Raw genomic sequence first — 15,640 nt, forward strand, 5'->3', positions numbered from 1 at the left:
GTGTTTTCCCGAGCAGGCTCCAATAGCTGGGCATTTCTCTGGTCTTTGGACAACATGAAACAGATTCACCAAAACATCATGGACTGACTCACAGGTGACATGGCCCTTCAGGATATTTCCTCTCTGGTTAATACTTAGATGGGCTCTGCAATTTCATTCAAAAGCAAAGTTTCAATGTGCAAAATTTCTAAACTGCAGAATGCCAGTGAACAGAGATACGCCATTCACCATCAAACTGGGATTTAACCTCCATTTTCTAGATCCTACGACACAGAACCAGAGACCTAACCTTGAGGCCAGTCTTCTTCTACGTGGCCCTACGGATAGGTCCGGTAGAACTTACCAGAAGCATTGCTGATGTTCCATTGGGCCTGGATAAGTGGATGGACATTTCAGGAAACATCCTGTCGATGCGGCTGATCACATCATCAACGTACCTACGTGGGAAAAAGAAGCGCACACGTATGAACCGGAAACTCAGTCAAAGAAACGCACGTCTACGAGGTACTAGAGACTTCTCGCTTCCATTTGCTAATCAGTGCAATAGAGTCAAGGAGGCAAATGGCATTTACAAGTTCTTTTTACAAAAAGTACTACTCCCTTGTTCCTCCTTGTGCCTTTCAGGGCCAACCAGTTCTCAGTGAATTCTTCTGGCATTTACCTCTGTATTTCCACAGGACACGTTTTTAATGCCAGTTCTTGCTTTTTCATTTCATTTTTTTTTTAAGTTTTTATTTAAATTCTAGTTAGTTAACGTACGGCGTAATGTTCGTTTCGGGTGTACAATATAGCGATTCGACACGTCCATGCATCACCCAGTGCTCATCACGACAAGTGCGCTCCCTAATCCCCGTCACATGTTTAACCCATCCCCCCACCCAACCTCCCACTGGTCACTATCCGTTTGTTCGCTACAGAGTTAAGGGTCTGTTTCTTGGTTTGCCTCTCACTCTTTTTTTCTTTTTTAACCCCCTTTGCTCATTTGTTTTGTTTCCTAAATTCCACATGAGTGAAATCATAAAATATTTGTCTTTCTCTGACTGATTTATTTCACTCAGCATAATACTCTCCAGCTCCATCCATGTTATTGCAACTTATATACACCACTTATATAACTTATTCTTAATCCACTCATCAACTGAGAGACACTCAGGCTGTTTCCATAATTGGGCTACTGTAAATACTGCTGCTATAAACATTGGGAGGCATGTATCCCTTTGAATTAGCACTACTGTATTCTTTAGGTAAATACCCAGTAGTGCGATTGCTGGACCATCGGGTAGTTCTGTATTTAATTTTTTGAGCCGCCTGCATACGGTTTTCCACAGTGTCTCCACCAGTTTGCATTTCCATCAACAGTGCAAGACGGTTCCCCTTTCTCCACATCCTCGCCAAACTTGTTGTTTCTTGTCTTGTTGATTTTAACCATTCTGACAGGTGCGAGGGGGATACCGCACTGATTTGCATTTCTCTGATGATAAGTCATGTTGAGCATGTTTTCGTGTGTCTGTTGGCCACCTGTAAGTCTTTTTGGAAAAATGTCTATTTATGCCTTCTGCCCATTTTTAAATTGGATTATTCCTTTTTGAAGTGTTGAGTTTTGTAAGTTCTTTGTAGATTTTGGATACTAACCCTTTATCAGATATGTCATTTGCAAATATCTTCTCCCATTCTGCCTTTCAGTTTTGTTGATTTTTTTTTTTTTCACTGTGCAGAAGCTCGCTATTTTGATGTAGTCCCAATAGTTTATTCTTGCTTTCCTTTGCTTCAGGAGGCCTATCTAGAAAAAAGTTGTTACGGCCAATGTCAGAGAAGTTACTGACTGCTTTCTTCAAGGACGTTTATGGTTTCAGGTCTCACATTTAGGTCTTTAATCCATTCTGAATTTATTTTTGTGTATGGTGAAAGAGAACAGTCCAGTTTCATTCTTTTGAATGTGGCTGTCCAGTTTTCCCAACACCGTTTGTGGAAGAGACTCTTTCCTACTGGGTATTTTTTCCTGCTCTGTCGAAGACTGATTATATAGTTACAGGTTCATTTCTGGATTCCTACGCTGTCCCACTGGTCTGCATGCCTAGTTTTGTACCAGCACCATACTGTTTTGATGACTAATGCTCCGTAATATGACTTGAAGTCCACAATTGTGATGCTGCCAGCTTTGTTTTTCTTTTTCAAGACTGCTTTGGCTCTTTGGGGTCTTTTGTGTTTCCAGACAAAGTTTAGGATTGTTGGTTCTACTTCTGTGAGAAACGCTGCCGGTACTTTGATAGGGGATTGATTAAATGTGGACCGTTTGGGGTAGTACTGACATTCTAACAATATCTGTCCTTCCAATCCATGAGCATGGAATGTCTTTCCGTTTCTTTGTGTCCTCCTCAATTTCTTTCATCATTGGCTTGTAGTTTTCAGAGTCCAAGCTTGCACCTCTTTGGTCATCTTCACTCCTGGGTATCTTACTTACTCTTTCTGGTGCAATTGTGAATGGGACTGAATCCTTAATTTCTCTTTCTGCTGCTCTGTTATTGGTGTACTGAAGTTCAACAGATTTCTGTACGCTGACTTTGTATCTTGAGACTTTACTAATTTATCAGTTCTAGCAGTTTTTTTGGTGGTCTTTTGGGATTTCTATATACAGTATCATGTCATCTGCAAATAGTGAAAGTTTTTTCTTCCTTGCCAACCTGGATGCCTTTTATTTATGTTGCCTGATTGCTGTGGCTAGGATGCGTTTTCATTTTAACGTGTGACCTCGTGACTTTCTTCCCTAGGAGATCAGAATTTAGCTCTGTCACCACGCTGGCCGCTGGGCTCCAACACGGAAGCCCTTCCTTCTGCCTTCTAGTCCAGAAATGGCAGCAGTCTCCTGTCACTGTTCGTCTCTAGCAGCTCGCCGTCCCGTTTGGCTTCTCACTTCAGTCATCTGAATAACTAATTCCCTGTATCAAATTCCCTCTGTTTTAAATACCCGAGTTCCTGATTTCCTGGTTGGTTCTAATTAATTCAAGTTCACATCGTAATTTTTGCTTAAATCGGTATTTTGCATGTACATTCTAAAATCTCTTTATTTATTTTAAGTAACTGAGCCACACATGACTCGTGAGTACATTTATTTACTTGTACGACTTTCTGTTTTGCTTTAATTTTCACTTGGTTACTTTTCTATGTCTACTACAATTTTATCCCGGAACTCTCTGACTCTAAAACTTCTCTCACTACAGTCAGACATACCAGGCACTCTGTCAGTTCCATTTTTCCTGGAGACATTGCTCTGCAAGAGTCTTCTCCTCTCCTAGCCCAAATGGAACTTAACCCTCTTACGGTTTAATAATCGTTGAGTTTCGTAATCACTGATACTAAGTACTTAGCATGGTGCCTGGCACATATTAAGGACTCGAAAATGACAAATACTCTTATTGGTACCTCACGGGCCTGCTCTGCAAAATGCTTCTCTTAGCAGGATGAACTCTCCCCTCCAGTGGACTCTCCCCTCCGGTGGGACTCTCCCCTCCGGTGGAACTCTCCCCTCCGTGCCAACCCACAGTATCAACAGAGCTGGGTCTGGCTTGCATCCTTTGAGGATAAAATCATACCAATGTTTGTGCTCACCACCAATCACACTGGATACAAAGGGGATGTATAATACAATAGCTGAGATGCAAAACTATCTATTAAGGATTCTGCATTGGATTTCATATCCATTGGATATGACAAATTAAATTACATGTCCATTAGATCAGGGACATATAAAAGCTGCATTCTCTTGGGGGAAGAGGGAGATTAACTCTCCACTCACAAAGTGGAAAGATTTTAGTTCAAAACCAGGGGCTCACGAAAGATAGACGACATTAAGCCATTTGTTAAAAAGGGAACACCAATGGGGGCGCCTGGGTGGCTCAGTCGGTTAAGCGTCCGACTTCGGCTCAGATCGAGATCTCATGGGTTGTGGGTTCAGGTCCCGCATGAGGCTCTGCGCTGACGGTGCAGAGCCTGCTTAGGATTCTCTCTCTCTCTCTGCCCCTCCCCAACTCGCGCTGCTCTCGCTCTCAAAACAAATAAATAAACTTAAAAAAAAAAAAGTGAACACCAATGTAGCAGTTATGAAAGTTGGGGAGTAACCATACTGATGAACCTATCAGGTTTCCTTAGAGAATGCCCTGCACAGTTTCAGACTTGGAGCTGAAGAAGGGAGAAAAAACCAAGGGGGCCCAGTGGTAAACAACAAGGATAGTAAGCAGACTGGACCAGAGAAGTGCGAGGAGAGAGGGTGCAGACGTCTAGGAACTCAGTACCCAACAGCCCTCTCCCACCTCTGGAAAGGACCAGAAGATGAGGGCAAGACTTAAAAAGTGAACTGGCTCAGAGACCACAAGAGGCATTTCTTAAAAGCGAGGCCCCATTCGGTTCCTTTTTTTTTTTTTTAAGATTTTATTTTTTTAAAGTAATCTCTACACCCAATGTGGGGCTCGAACTCACGACCCCAAAGGACCAAGAGCTGCATGTTCTACCGACTCAGCTAGCCATGGGCCTTCCCCCCATATCCCGTTGATTTAAAATGGGCGAGGAAACAACCTTTCCTGGATGGTAAGGAACAGACCAAGACACCGCACATCATCTCCCACAGCCCCCCTCTAGATTAACAGCTTCGTGATACAACCTTGACTCTGAGCCACAAATAGGTAAAAAGAGGAAGAAAGGAGGAAGCTAACTCATGTTTCATCACTGCCTGATGCCTGATGTTGAAACGGCAGAAGACACCTGGCAAACTTCATGTCAAAAGTCTACACCAAGATGCTGGAAACATTTCTGCATTTACATACTTCTTGAAATCTGTGTGCGTAGTCTAAACCCAATTATTTCAGACTCAGCAGGAAGCAAAAATCCACTGTCCTGTGTGATTGGAGGTCATTGCTAAGTATATGCTAATGGAGAGGGGGGTGGGCAGTGTCTTTGGAACCAATCCTCAATCAATAACCATCATAGCTCTGGACAGAAGAATGCAAATGAGTATATGGGACATCAGTACAAAGGTAACATCATAATTTGCTCTCCCTTGTACCTTTCACCTTGAAGGTTTCAAGACGCTTTCTGGAAGACTTGTCTCTTTAGGCTAGAGAAATAGGGGACGAGTAGGTCACGTGATGATGCCAGAAACCAAGTTCAGCGTGTGGATTTCCAGGATCCCACGCCAACTACCTGGCTGTGCTTGCTTTTAGTGAGGGTCAGAGTTCTACACAGGCAGACGACAAATGTCCCCTGCCATTTCTGGATTCCCTTATGCGGGAGACCTGTCAGCTCAGGAAGGTAGTGAGGTGTGGGGCAGCATTTTTGGTGTCCTCCCCAAGCAGTGGTCTCAGATAAAGCTCAGCAAACTCAATCCAAAGATTTTAGTAGGAGTCAAAAATGAACCTCAAGGAGACTGTTTTTCACTCACATGCCTAACATAAAGGAGATGCAAATTTTCTTTTCACAGGTGACATTATGTGTTTGCCAAAAAGAGAAAGAGAGAAAGTCAGCTGCGTTTTTAACTGAGGAAAACAATGTCTAAATCCTCGAAGCAAAAATCAAAACATTTCACTTTCAGATACACCCAACCTTTAAGACGCAAATCCACCGCTAGTAACTTGACAGAAATCAGGAAAGCTAGGAACGTCAAATTAAAAAGCTAGAGACAAAATGTCGCTTTCCTCCCGCCGTGGGTGGGGGTCGGCATGGGGGGGGGTCCTCGTCGCGCTGCCGTGAGCCCATCAGCGTCTGTGCAGAGCTCGGCGACACGTCGTGCCCCCCTTTGAGTGCAGGGCTGAGGACAGGTAGGAACAGCGTGCTCTCCTCCCACACGGCCACCATACGCTCCACTCCATTCTGTGGCAGGATCAAGTTCCTTTAATTTCTACCTTCGGAATATAGGCAAACAAGCAGTAACGCAGCAGCGGTGACTACTTTGCACTTGAGCAGACGCGGCGCGGAAAGACATTAATTTAGTGCCAAATTGAGCAGTGAGTCACAATTTGCACATATCTGTCAACCTGTTAACAGGGTAATAACTTGGAAAGATTGCTGTTCCTATTTACATGACGGAGGCCTCTCGAAATGCAGAGCTGCCTGAAGCTCTCCTCCCAAAGCACTCGGCCGATGAGCTGCTTTACAGTCCAAGAATCGGGCTAGGGACACAGACTCCTAGAAATCACAGGTTCACATCAAGGTGTGATTCAGAACTTCAGTATTTTCAGGCAGAAAGTTAACTTTTCAGCAATTAGAGAAGCCAGTCTCCCTGCTCTGCCCTCCAGTTCCAGTCAGACTTTCGATGGTTTCCGATCCCACTCTTCCCAGTGCAATCCAAGCAATTCTTCCCAAAGTTTCCAAAGGCTTCTTTGGGACCAAGCTTCACGCCCAACGACTTCAACATCTCTGCAGCATCAGAAATGATCACGCCATTCTCAGACTTCTAACGTTAATTTCTGAAGCCCCATAAGCCTTGTTCTTTCTGTCTTCAAGTAGCTTGGCCGGCTCCTTTCAGTGTCCTCCATCAGAGAATTCTAGAACACCGGGCACCCAGAGGGCCTCTCATCGGAGGCCGCGTCAGTCTAGGGATGAGCAGCATCTCCGAGAGGTGGTCTGCATAAATGCCCCGTACCGCCCCTCCCCAGGGAGCCCCGGACTGCTGGTCCACCACCCCTCCGCGGCCTCGTGGCATCACACACAAATACTGCCTCCAAAACCGAAAGGCTTTCTACAAACATAGAAAAGACGATCAGGCTCTCCAATTTCTTCTCTCCGTGTCTCGTGATCTTCCTGGGTCACAGAACCCTCCAGGAAGGCTCTGAAAACGAAAATACACAGTCTGCACATTTTACACACGACCATCTACAGTTCTCTGGCAGCCATGATGAGAGGGCAAGGTTAGCTTCGTTTGTTTGCTTGCGTTTGAACTACTGCCTCTCACTGTTGCTTAGTCTTTCCAACAAAGTCAAGGACCTACTTCTATGACCGGAGAGGTCATCTGGAAGTGAGTAACCATTTCTGCCCTCCAAAGCCACATCACCCAGAAGCTCCTTGCTTGTACCAAGAAAGAGGTCCCTGCTCCCTGCATCGCTGCTTAAGGCACAGCTAGGTGGCGAACTGAAGTCTCAAGTCGTAAGGGGGCCAAGGAGGCCTGCGTTCCGGCTGCTGCTACCGCTCCAGCCTCGGCTGGCCTCCTCCTTCCACAACCCTGAGCAGGCTCGCACTACCTTGCACGCCGCCTTCTCTGCCCAGAAGGGTCTTCTCACAACTGCTTCTGTCCCCACGTCCAGGTCGGTCCAGCTCACGTGTCAAGTCTTCGACGCCTTCTCAGGGAGCCTTCCCTGACCGTCCTTCAGCCCGTATGGGTCCGTGAACCCCACCTAACTTCTTACGGCGCTTTTAACTCTCTTCGTCGCTCTCGCCCCGCTTGTAATCGAGTACCTTCTCTAGTGATTGTCTGCTTCACGTCTAGCTCCCCAAAAGGACTCTCTGAGGGCTGGTACGGCTGCTTTATTCCATGCTGAGTCCCAGCACCTTGCCACGCTGCCCGGTACCCTCGAGACGCTCCCTAAGTATCTGCGGAATGGGCAGGCAGGACCTTGAAAGTAAGCCACGGAGACCCAGACTCGGCAGTTACGAAACCCCCAAAATGCAAAGTTCTCTGCAGATGAAGGCTGGAGGTGCTGGGGAGTTCATTACAGTAGCCACCAAAGGTGTCTAACAACAGCAACGGGAGTGCTCCACAAACAAACCTCAAAGAAAGGAGGAGAGATTCTTCAAAGTCTCCCGGCTTCATATGCAGCTACAAAACCCCGGCATCTGTTTTGGTAGCTCGATGCCTCTTAGAAGCAAAAGCCTTCTAAAGGAAGGTACTGCCTTACTGACATGCCCGTTTTAAAATGTTGCTTTTAATGAACTAATTAATTCTGCAAAAACATTAGTACAAAGATGTGCGCTACCAAACTGGGATTACAATACCAAAATGATTAGCAAAACAGAATGTGGAAGACATTTCTAAAGATATCAGTTTCGCAAGACCTTAATTTTCTACTCCACACGTGAAAATATATTGCGAACTATTTGTTATGAAAAGCCTTAAAATAATTTGCTGGACAGATGGCTTGGTTCTCTAAAGTCTGACCCCTCTTCAAAAGAAAAAAGAAAAAAAAAAAAACAAAAAACAAAAAACACAACCCCACCAACCTGGACTCCAGCCAGTGATCCCGTGTTAGTGAGATGTTTAGCAGCTCGAACCAGATTTAAATAGCATCTACCCCACACAGTGTGTACAACATGCTGTTCATTTTCTCCACCCATACAAAATCTGAAAGTTAGGCATGCATAAATTAATAAACCACCTTTTCGGGGGAGAGGGTCATGCCCAGTAGCTATCACAAAGAGAACCATGTGCACAATCTGAAAATGGTTCCAGATTTTCCTCCACACCTGTCTAGAATGATAAGTCCGAGAGGACTGCCAGCGGGTGGAACAGAAGGGGGTTTGTTTAATTACTCCACGAGAGCGAGGCTGCCTGAGACTCAACAGTCAATCTGAATAGATGCTGAAGGCACAAGACGGTCCAGCTTCTCAGATTTGTAAGATATTTGCATTGCGTGTGTGAAAGACTCTGGTTATCCTCTCGAGAAAATTAAACGTATTCTCTGAAAAATTTTTTTAATGTTTATTTATTTTTGAGACAGACAGAGACAGAGCACGAACGGGGGAGGGTCAGAGAGAGGGGGAGACACGGAATCCGAAGCAGGCTCCAGGCTCCGAGCCGTCAGCCCAGAGCCCGACGCGGGGCTCGAACTCACAGACCACGAGATCATGACGTGAGCTGAAGTCAGACGCTTAACCGACTGAGCCACGCAGGCGCCCCAAAAGTATTCTCTAAACTGTACGTGGAAAGGCAAGCCTGGATGTACCACAGATGGGAACAAGAGCATTTGCTTAGATGTCTACACCATCTTCCGCCACACTCCTTCGCCGTCCCTCCCTGCGATAAGGGCGCTATTACCCTCTTCCGAGGAGAGACACTCACCGCTCCAAAATCTCTTTGTGGAGACTCAACGCCTAAGCAGAGAGGGCCGTGGAGATTAGGAAGAGCTGCTTTCTGAGAACGAGACTGTGGCCAGGCAGTGAAGAGGAAGGGAGCCTTCTCCCGTTCTCTCCTTAGCAGCTTAGGAGTTTTGAACTCCATGAGGACGCTACCTGAACACATTTAGGAGAACCAGTTGGGCGAGCAGGCCGACGCTATCTTCCATTTCCTGAAGTTGAAACAAACGCACGGGCCCGTCGCACACAGAAACACACAGGTGACCGTGCCCGCCTTCCTCCTTCCTGGCGGGGTCGTGAGTTCACGGGCGTGTATGACCTAGAATGCAGGGCACACACCGCCCAGCGGAATCGGGCCCTCTGTGGGTGCCGGGCAGCTGGAGGGATGGCTCTGGCCTTTGCTCCCCGCTGGAGAGTCAGAGGAGCTCAGGAGGGCAGGCACTGCTGCCCCTGTGATCTCATTTGCTGGCTCGCCCGCTCTGGGAGGTAGGAAGGGGGAGAACAAAACTCATTTGATAAGTGACAGAAAGAAGGTGAGGCGACACGCCCCAGGGAACAGTACAGCCGAGGGGCGGAGCTGAGCCCGGAACCCACGTCTGCTTCCCCACTCGAGGGCTTTCTCGCGCACCACAGGGCTTTCACCAGGTCTGCGAGGGTCCCGCAGAAAAAGGAGGTTTCGTTTTCTCATTCCCCTGACTTTTTATACCACTACAGAAAAATTTTAGTAGCATATTAATGACATAAAGCCAATTCATGATTCCCTTTCTCCCCAGTCGTTCCGTAACTATCCACTCGGCGCCGCAGTGAGGCAGGGACACAGCTCTTTACGGTGGATTCCATCCTCACGGGGCTTAGGTTTCACTTGCTCACGAGCCATTTTCCAGAAAAACAGGCCAACCGAGTTCCTTCCGCTCTCCTGTTGGGTTTCTGATTTTGCGCCTCTCAATTAATATGTGAAATTGGCACGTAACAGGGGCAAAATATTTGTTTGGCGGTTTGTTTTACATTAATGAAGAAAAATTTCTTCAGGTACCTGTGGGCCTCAGTTTTTCCTAAAACATTTCAACAATGTATTAAGCTTGGGAAAGAATTACAATTTCACTCAACATCTACCTCCTATACAAGCCCTTACATGTTACAGAAAGAGAGGGGAAAAAAACAAAAAACAAAAACCCAGCCCATCTTGAGCTTTCCAGAACACCAATTAGCAATAGTCACTAAATCAGTCATCTCTGGTCAGATCTGGGAAAATGACACTCGGGGCTCAGATGGGCAGCGATGCACGTGTGAGCGGTTCGCACCGTGAGGAACCACCCCTGGGCCTCCGACTTTCAACTAGGGAGCCGGTCGGGACAGACGAAGCATGCCGGGAGGCTACACCCGTTGCTAAATTCACAGAGCTCTCCTTCCCAGCCCTGGTTACACCTGAGGCCTGGTGTCCTAAATGCACAGTGGCCTGCTCAGATTTGGCACTTCTTGGCAATGCTTTAGCACGGCGACCGTGTTCCACGAATTCTGAATTCACTGCACACGTGCAGAACGAGGTTTTGTTCCTACCTGACTTGTAACGTTCCCGAGAACATACGTGGTAGATTTCACGAAGAGAAATGCCAAAGAGAACACTAACAATCACTAAACACTAACTTGTTCCAACCATAACAGTACGTTAAGCAAATGCAGAAATGGCCAGAAACAGCCAGCACATTTCAGGAAAACACAAAACTCTTTTTTCCCCCTCGTGGGACAAACGTGTGTGTATGACACAAGTTTCTGTTCACTCATCAGACCGTCACTCCTTGAGGAAGAGTCTGAGGCCCGCCCGTCTCCAGTCCCTGCAATGATTTTGCACTTACTACATACTTAATCAGCATTCTGTGGACTGGATTGGGTTAAGCAGACTGGATCAGGGCTAAATAAAAACGAAAGAGTAAGCAGAACCGTACTTTGTAATTGATCCTTTCACAAAACATAAAAACTTCTAAACCGGAAAATACTACCCACCAGGTTAGAGACACGCTGGGGTTGTTTCTTTCCGCTCCCCTTTTCTGACAGCGGCTGGGTTAGACGACGATACGAATGGAAAAGAACGGAAACAGAGGCAGAGCTGCCCGGGTAGGGTCTCTCGACTGGCGCTTCAGGGGAAATCCCCACATACTGTCACCGGGAGTGCTCCCTGCCTGACTCCTCGTCCCCAGTCTGACCCCCTCCGGCTCTCTGCTGACCCCAAACCCTCAGCAGGAAAGTCTTCTCCCGGACCCCCAGTGAACAGAAGCCCAACGCCATCGCTCATGGTGTCCTTATTAGTACGTTTCACAATCTCTCCCACACATCCGGGGCACTGGCTGTTTAACGTGTGCCTTTCCCACCAGACGGAAAACTCCTTGAAGCGGGGGGCAGGGTCCAGCTTGCTGTTCCTTGCCATCAGCCCCTGGCACCCTGCCCGGCTCACAGCGAGCTCTCCATGGACGCCTGCCTGCATGGAGACTCCTTCCAAGTGTCTGCAGCAGAGCACTGCCCGAGGCCGGGGCTCAGGAATCCCACGGCCCGACGCTCTCCGTGTCACTCTACCCTCGTCTCAAACGAGTTACTTTAGCCTCCCTAAGCTTCGGTTTCCTCGTCTGTAACAGGAAGAAGAAAAGCACCATCTTCTCTGAATGGTCACTGGGAGAATTCAATGAGAATGGGCTCCACAGAGCACCCGGCGGGAAGTAAGCAGTTAGCAATATCGGCTGTTCCTTTTATATGTACAAATATTGCCTTTTTCTCCAAAAAGAAAAAAAAAAAAAGTTAGGAAGGCCCCTGCCCTACGACCTTACACAGAGAGCACAGGGTGGAAGTAAGACCAAAAAGACACGCTCCCTTCCAGACCAGCCCTCTCCTCCACGGTGCTCCCTGCCCCGACCCGCTGAGCCCGGACAACAGGCTCCTTTCCCTCTGGCTTCTGGATGAGTTTGGTCGAAGGGAGGCACAGGCGACATGGAAGGAGAGTGCGGTGAGGGTGTGCCCTCTGCCGGCACGGCCACTGGGAGCGGGTTCCATCCCTGGTCACTGCCCTGCTGACCGCTCTCCGCACGGCTGCCTCTGCCTCTGGGTGCCTGTAGCCACATCCTTGGGGGAAGGACCAGCCTGAGGGACGGCACGCACTATCCCCTGCGGTGTCCCTGCACCTGCCCGCACCTTTGGTGACAGTCCTTTGGTAAAGTCTCCTCAAACTGGAAACAGTCCCCTTGCTGGAGTTTCCTCCCAGGACCACAGAAGACCCTTCTCAAGTAAAACACAGGACATTAAGATACACCCTGCAATTCCCCCACTGGAATAAGAAAGGCGGTAAATTGAAGACTATTTAAGTTAATTGAGGGTAACAGTGAGAATGGAAAGTCTAAACTGGTAACAAGATAAAACTCTGCATACCCTCTGCTTCCTACTGAATTCAATCATTCATTCACCAACTATTTCCTGGAGTGTTTGAACTGTGGCTGCGGCTAGTTCTGAAATTCACAGCATTCCCGGGGCGCCTGGGTGGCTCAGTCGGTTGAGCATCCGACTTCGGCTCAGGTCATGATCTCGCGGTTCCTGGGTTCGAGCCCCGCGTCGGGCTCTGTGCTGACGGCTTGGAGCCTGGAGAGCCTGCTTCGCATTCTGTGTCTCCCTCTCTCCCTGCCCCTCCCCCACTCATGCTCTGTCTATCAAAAATAAATAAAACATTAAAAAAAATTGAAATGTACAGCATTCCCACAGAATAAGGGAATCACAATGACAGGATCTGCCCCCTGAGAAAAAGCTACCCCTGCCTCTTCTGCTACTCCCTCCCTCTTTCCTCGTGAAGGAACCAGTGCCTCCCGGCCACAGGCAGAGAGCATTTCCTCTTGGACCACTGCAAGTACTAGTCTGTTTCTCCCCTCTCTCCAAGGTCACGGTCAAATTCACATTTGCCCCAGATCAACAGTTTCCATAGGGTGATGTGTATACTCACAAAGCGGTACGTGACGGATGTGAGGTGACACAGATGGGCAAACATTTATAATTTGAATATACAACGTGTATATAGAAAAATATATAAAAAGCAAATAAAACCTGTGATTCCGTTTCTAGAATGAGGCTAAGTTTTCAAAATTAGTTTACTTAAAGAAAAATATTATGTAGGGGCACCTGGCTGGCTCAGTCAGTTGAGCCCCTGACTTCGGCTCAGGTTGTGATCTCACGGTCTGTGAGTTCGAGCCCCGTGTCGGTCTCTGTGCTGACAGCTCAGAGCCTGAAGCCTGCTTCGGAGTCTGTGTCTCCCTCTCTCTATGCCCCTCTCCTGCTCATGCTCTCTCTCTCTCTCTCTCTCTCTCTCTCTCTCTCTCAAATAAACATCATAAAAAATTTTTTTAAGAAGAAAAATACTATGCAAATGATAGAACAGCTGACCAAAGGTTATGGCAAAAATCCTAAAGGTGGCTTGTAAGTGACTGAGTTGAGAAGCCCCCTTAAAGTAAAGCGGGTAATTAAACAGCTTGGTTCAAAAAGATCTTGCTTGTCTTTGTAAATTGTGTTTTTCCCATTCTAAATAAATTCACTTTCATATCTTAAAAAAACAAACAAAAAAAGGTCTTCGCGGATGTATCTGGAGCTACTGAAGAGAGAGAAATGGATAAGCATCCTAGGAGGGCCAGGGTGTTTAGGTCAGCAATACCATGAAGCAAGGGCTGCGGGTGATCGATCGATCACCCTGGGAGCTGACTACACGGGAGCATGTGCCTGGGAAGTGCAGTCTGGGCATGGGAAGAGGGCCTCCATAACAGAAAATAAAATGGCTTTCACATAGGCAGTACCACATATGGCCACTGGCCCCCACACTCCTTTTGTCATCTCCAAAAGGAGTTAAAAACTGTGCCAAGATCGATTTCTCCCCATGGAGCCAAAGCTGGGATTCTACCTGAGCCGCTTGCAGTGCCCTGAGCAAACTCTCCGAGGGCGCCCTCTACAGGTGCAGAGAGGCTTCGCCAAACTACAAACACTCAACACTTCCTCCCCGAAGCTGAGAAATCTTGCGGCTGTCTTTTCAAATCCTGCACAGGCTCTTCTACGTTGTAAATCAGAGGGGAAATAAAGTTAACCAGTCTGACCTCCTGCTCACCCATACCTCCACCGCCCCTCTGAGCCCTACCTACGTGTTCAGCCTCTATGGCACCCTAATCCAAGGAAAGTTTCCTCTGTCCAAGAGGGGAAAACTTCAGGGGAATAAAGCCCATCATTTATAAACAAAAGGAAGGTCACGAGAATGATTTGAAAAACAAAGAAAGGAAAAGAATAAAAGCTCAGAAGGGTGACTTCATCCAGAAGGTATAACAAATCCTAAATGTGTGTGCTCCTAAAAGAGTCAATCACAGGCCTTTCTTAGTATTTTACTAGAACAAGCAGATGGAAAATCAGTAAGACAGAACCTCCGAATCACGCTCTCAACTAACTTGACCTGAATGACACACATGTTCCACCTCCCCAAAGAGTAGAATACATACACTTTTCAGGTGCAAAGGGAACATTCATCAGACAGATCATAAGCTGAGTCTAAAACAAGCCTAAAAATCGTGCAGAATGTGTTTCCTGACCACGGTTGAAGTTAAAAATCAATAACAAAAATCTATCAGGAAAGCCCCTCAGATATTTAAAAATTGAACAACATACTTCTGAATAACTCATGAGACAAAGAATGAATAACGAGGCAAATTAGAAAATATCTTGAACTGAATGGTGATAAAAATATATCAAAATCTGTAGAATGCAGCCAAAGCCATGCTTGGAGGGAAATTTATAGTTCAAAAAAGCTTTATATAAAAAAACAAAAAAAAAAAATGAGTAAACGATCAAAGACCCATGCTTCCCTCTTAAGAAGTTAGAAAAAGAAAAACAAGTTAAGCCCAAAGTAAGAAGGAAGGCAACAGGCTATGTAAATAAATGAAATGGAAAACAGGCAAAAAGTAGAGAGAAATCATTGAGATCAAGAGCACAAAATCTGAAAGAAAATTAATAAAACTGATAAATCTCTAGCCAGACTGATCAAGGAAAAAGAGAGAGAGAGAGAGAGAGAGAGAGAGAGAGAGAGAGAGAGAGAGAGAAAGACACAATTTGCCAGTATTAAGAATGAAGGAGGAGATATTGCTCAGATTCTAGGGACATGAGAAAGCCAGTAAGGGATTATTAGGAATGACGTTATGCCAATGTGCTCGACCTCTGTGATGAAATGGACAGTCCTCGAAAGGCATAAATTAAACAACTGATTAACAATAAACGCCTAAGGAGGCTCTGTACTTCTTAAAACTTGAATCTGTTATCAAAAACTTTTTTTTTTAAACGTTTATTTTTGAGACAGGAAGAGACAGAGCATGAACAGGGGAGGGTCAGAGAGAGAGAGACACAGAATCCGAAACAGGCTCCAGGCTCCGAGCTGTCAGCACAGAGCCCGACGCGCAGCTCGAACTCACGGACCGCGAGATCGTGACCTGAGCCGAAGTCAGCCGCTTAACCGACTGAGCCACCCAGGCGCCCCTCAAAAACTTTCTTGATAAAGAAAACTCCAGGCCCACATGGATTCACTGGTTGATCC

General features: G+C 46.6%; 1 protein-coding gene across 9 annotated transcripts in view; it reads right to left on the reverse strand.

Moving 5' to 3' along the window:
• Positions 1-15,640, reverse strand: part of MED27 (mediator complex subunit 27) — a 249,192-nt gene that overhangs the window by 115,597 nt on the left and 117,955 nt on the right. For all 9 annotated transcript variants that reach the window (XM_045043254.1, XM_045043253.1, XM_019816686.3 and 6 more), the window contains exon 4: positions 344-437. In XM_045043254.1, coding sequence (XP_044899189.1) covers positions 344-437 — 94 coding nt within the window. The remainder of the gene's footprint in view (positions 1-343; positions 438-15,640) is intronic.

Source organism: Felis catus, chromosome D4 (assembly GCF_018350175.1).
Source record: "Felis catus isolate Fca126 chromosome D4, F.catus_Fca126_mat1.0, whole genome shotgun sequence".
Taxonomy (NCBI): Eukaryota; Metazoa; Chordata; class Mammalia; order Carnivora; family Felidae; genus Felis; species Felis catus.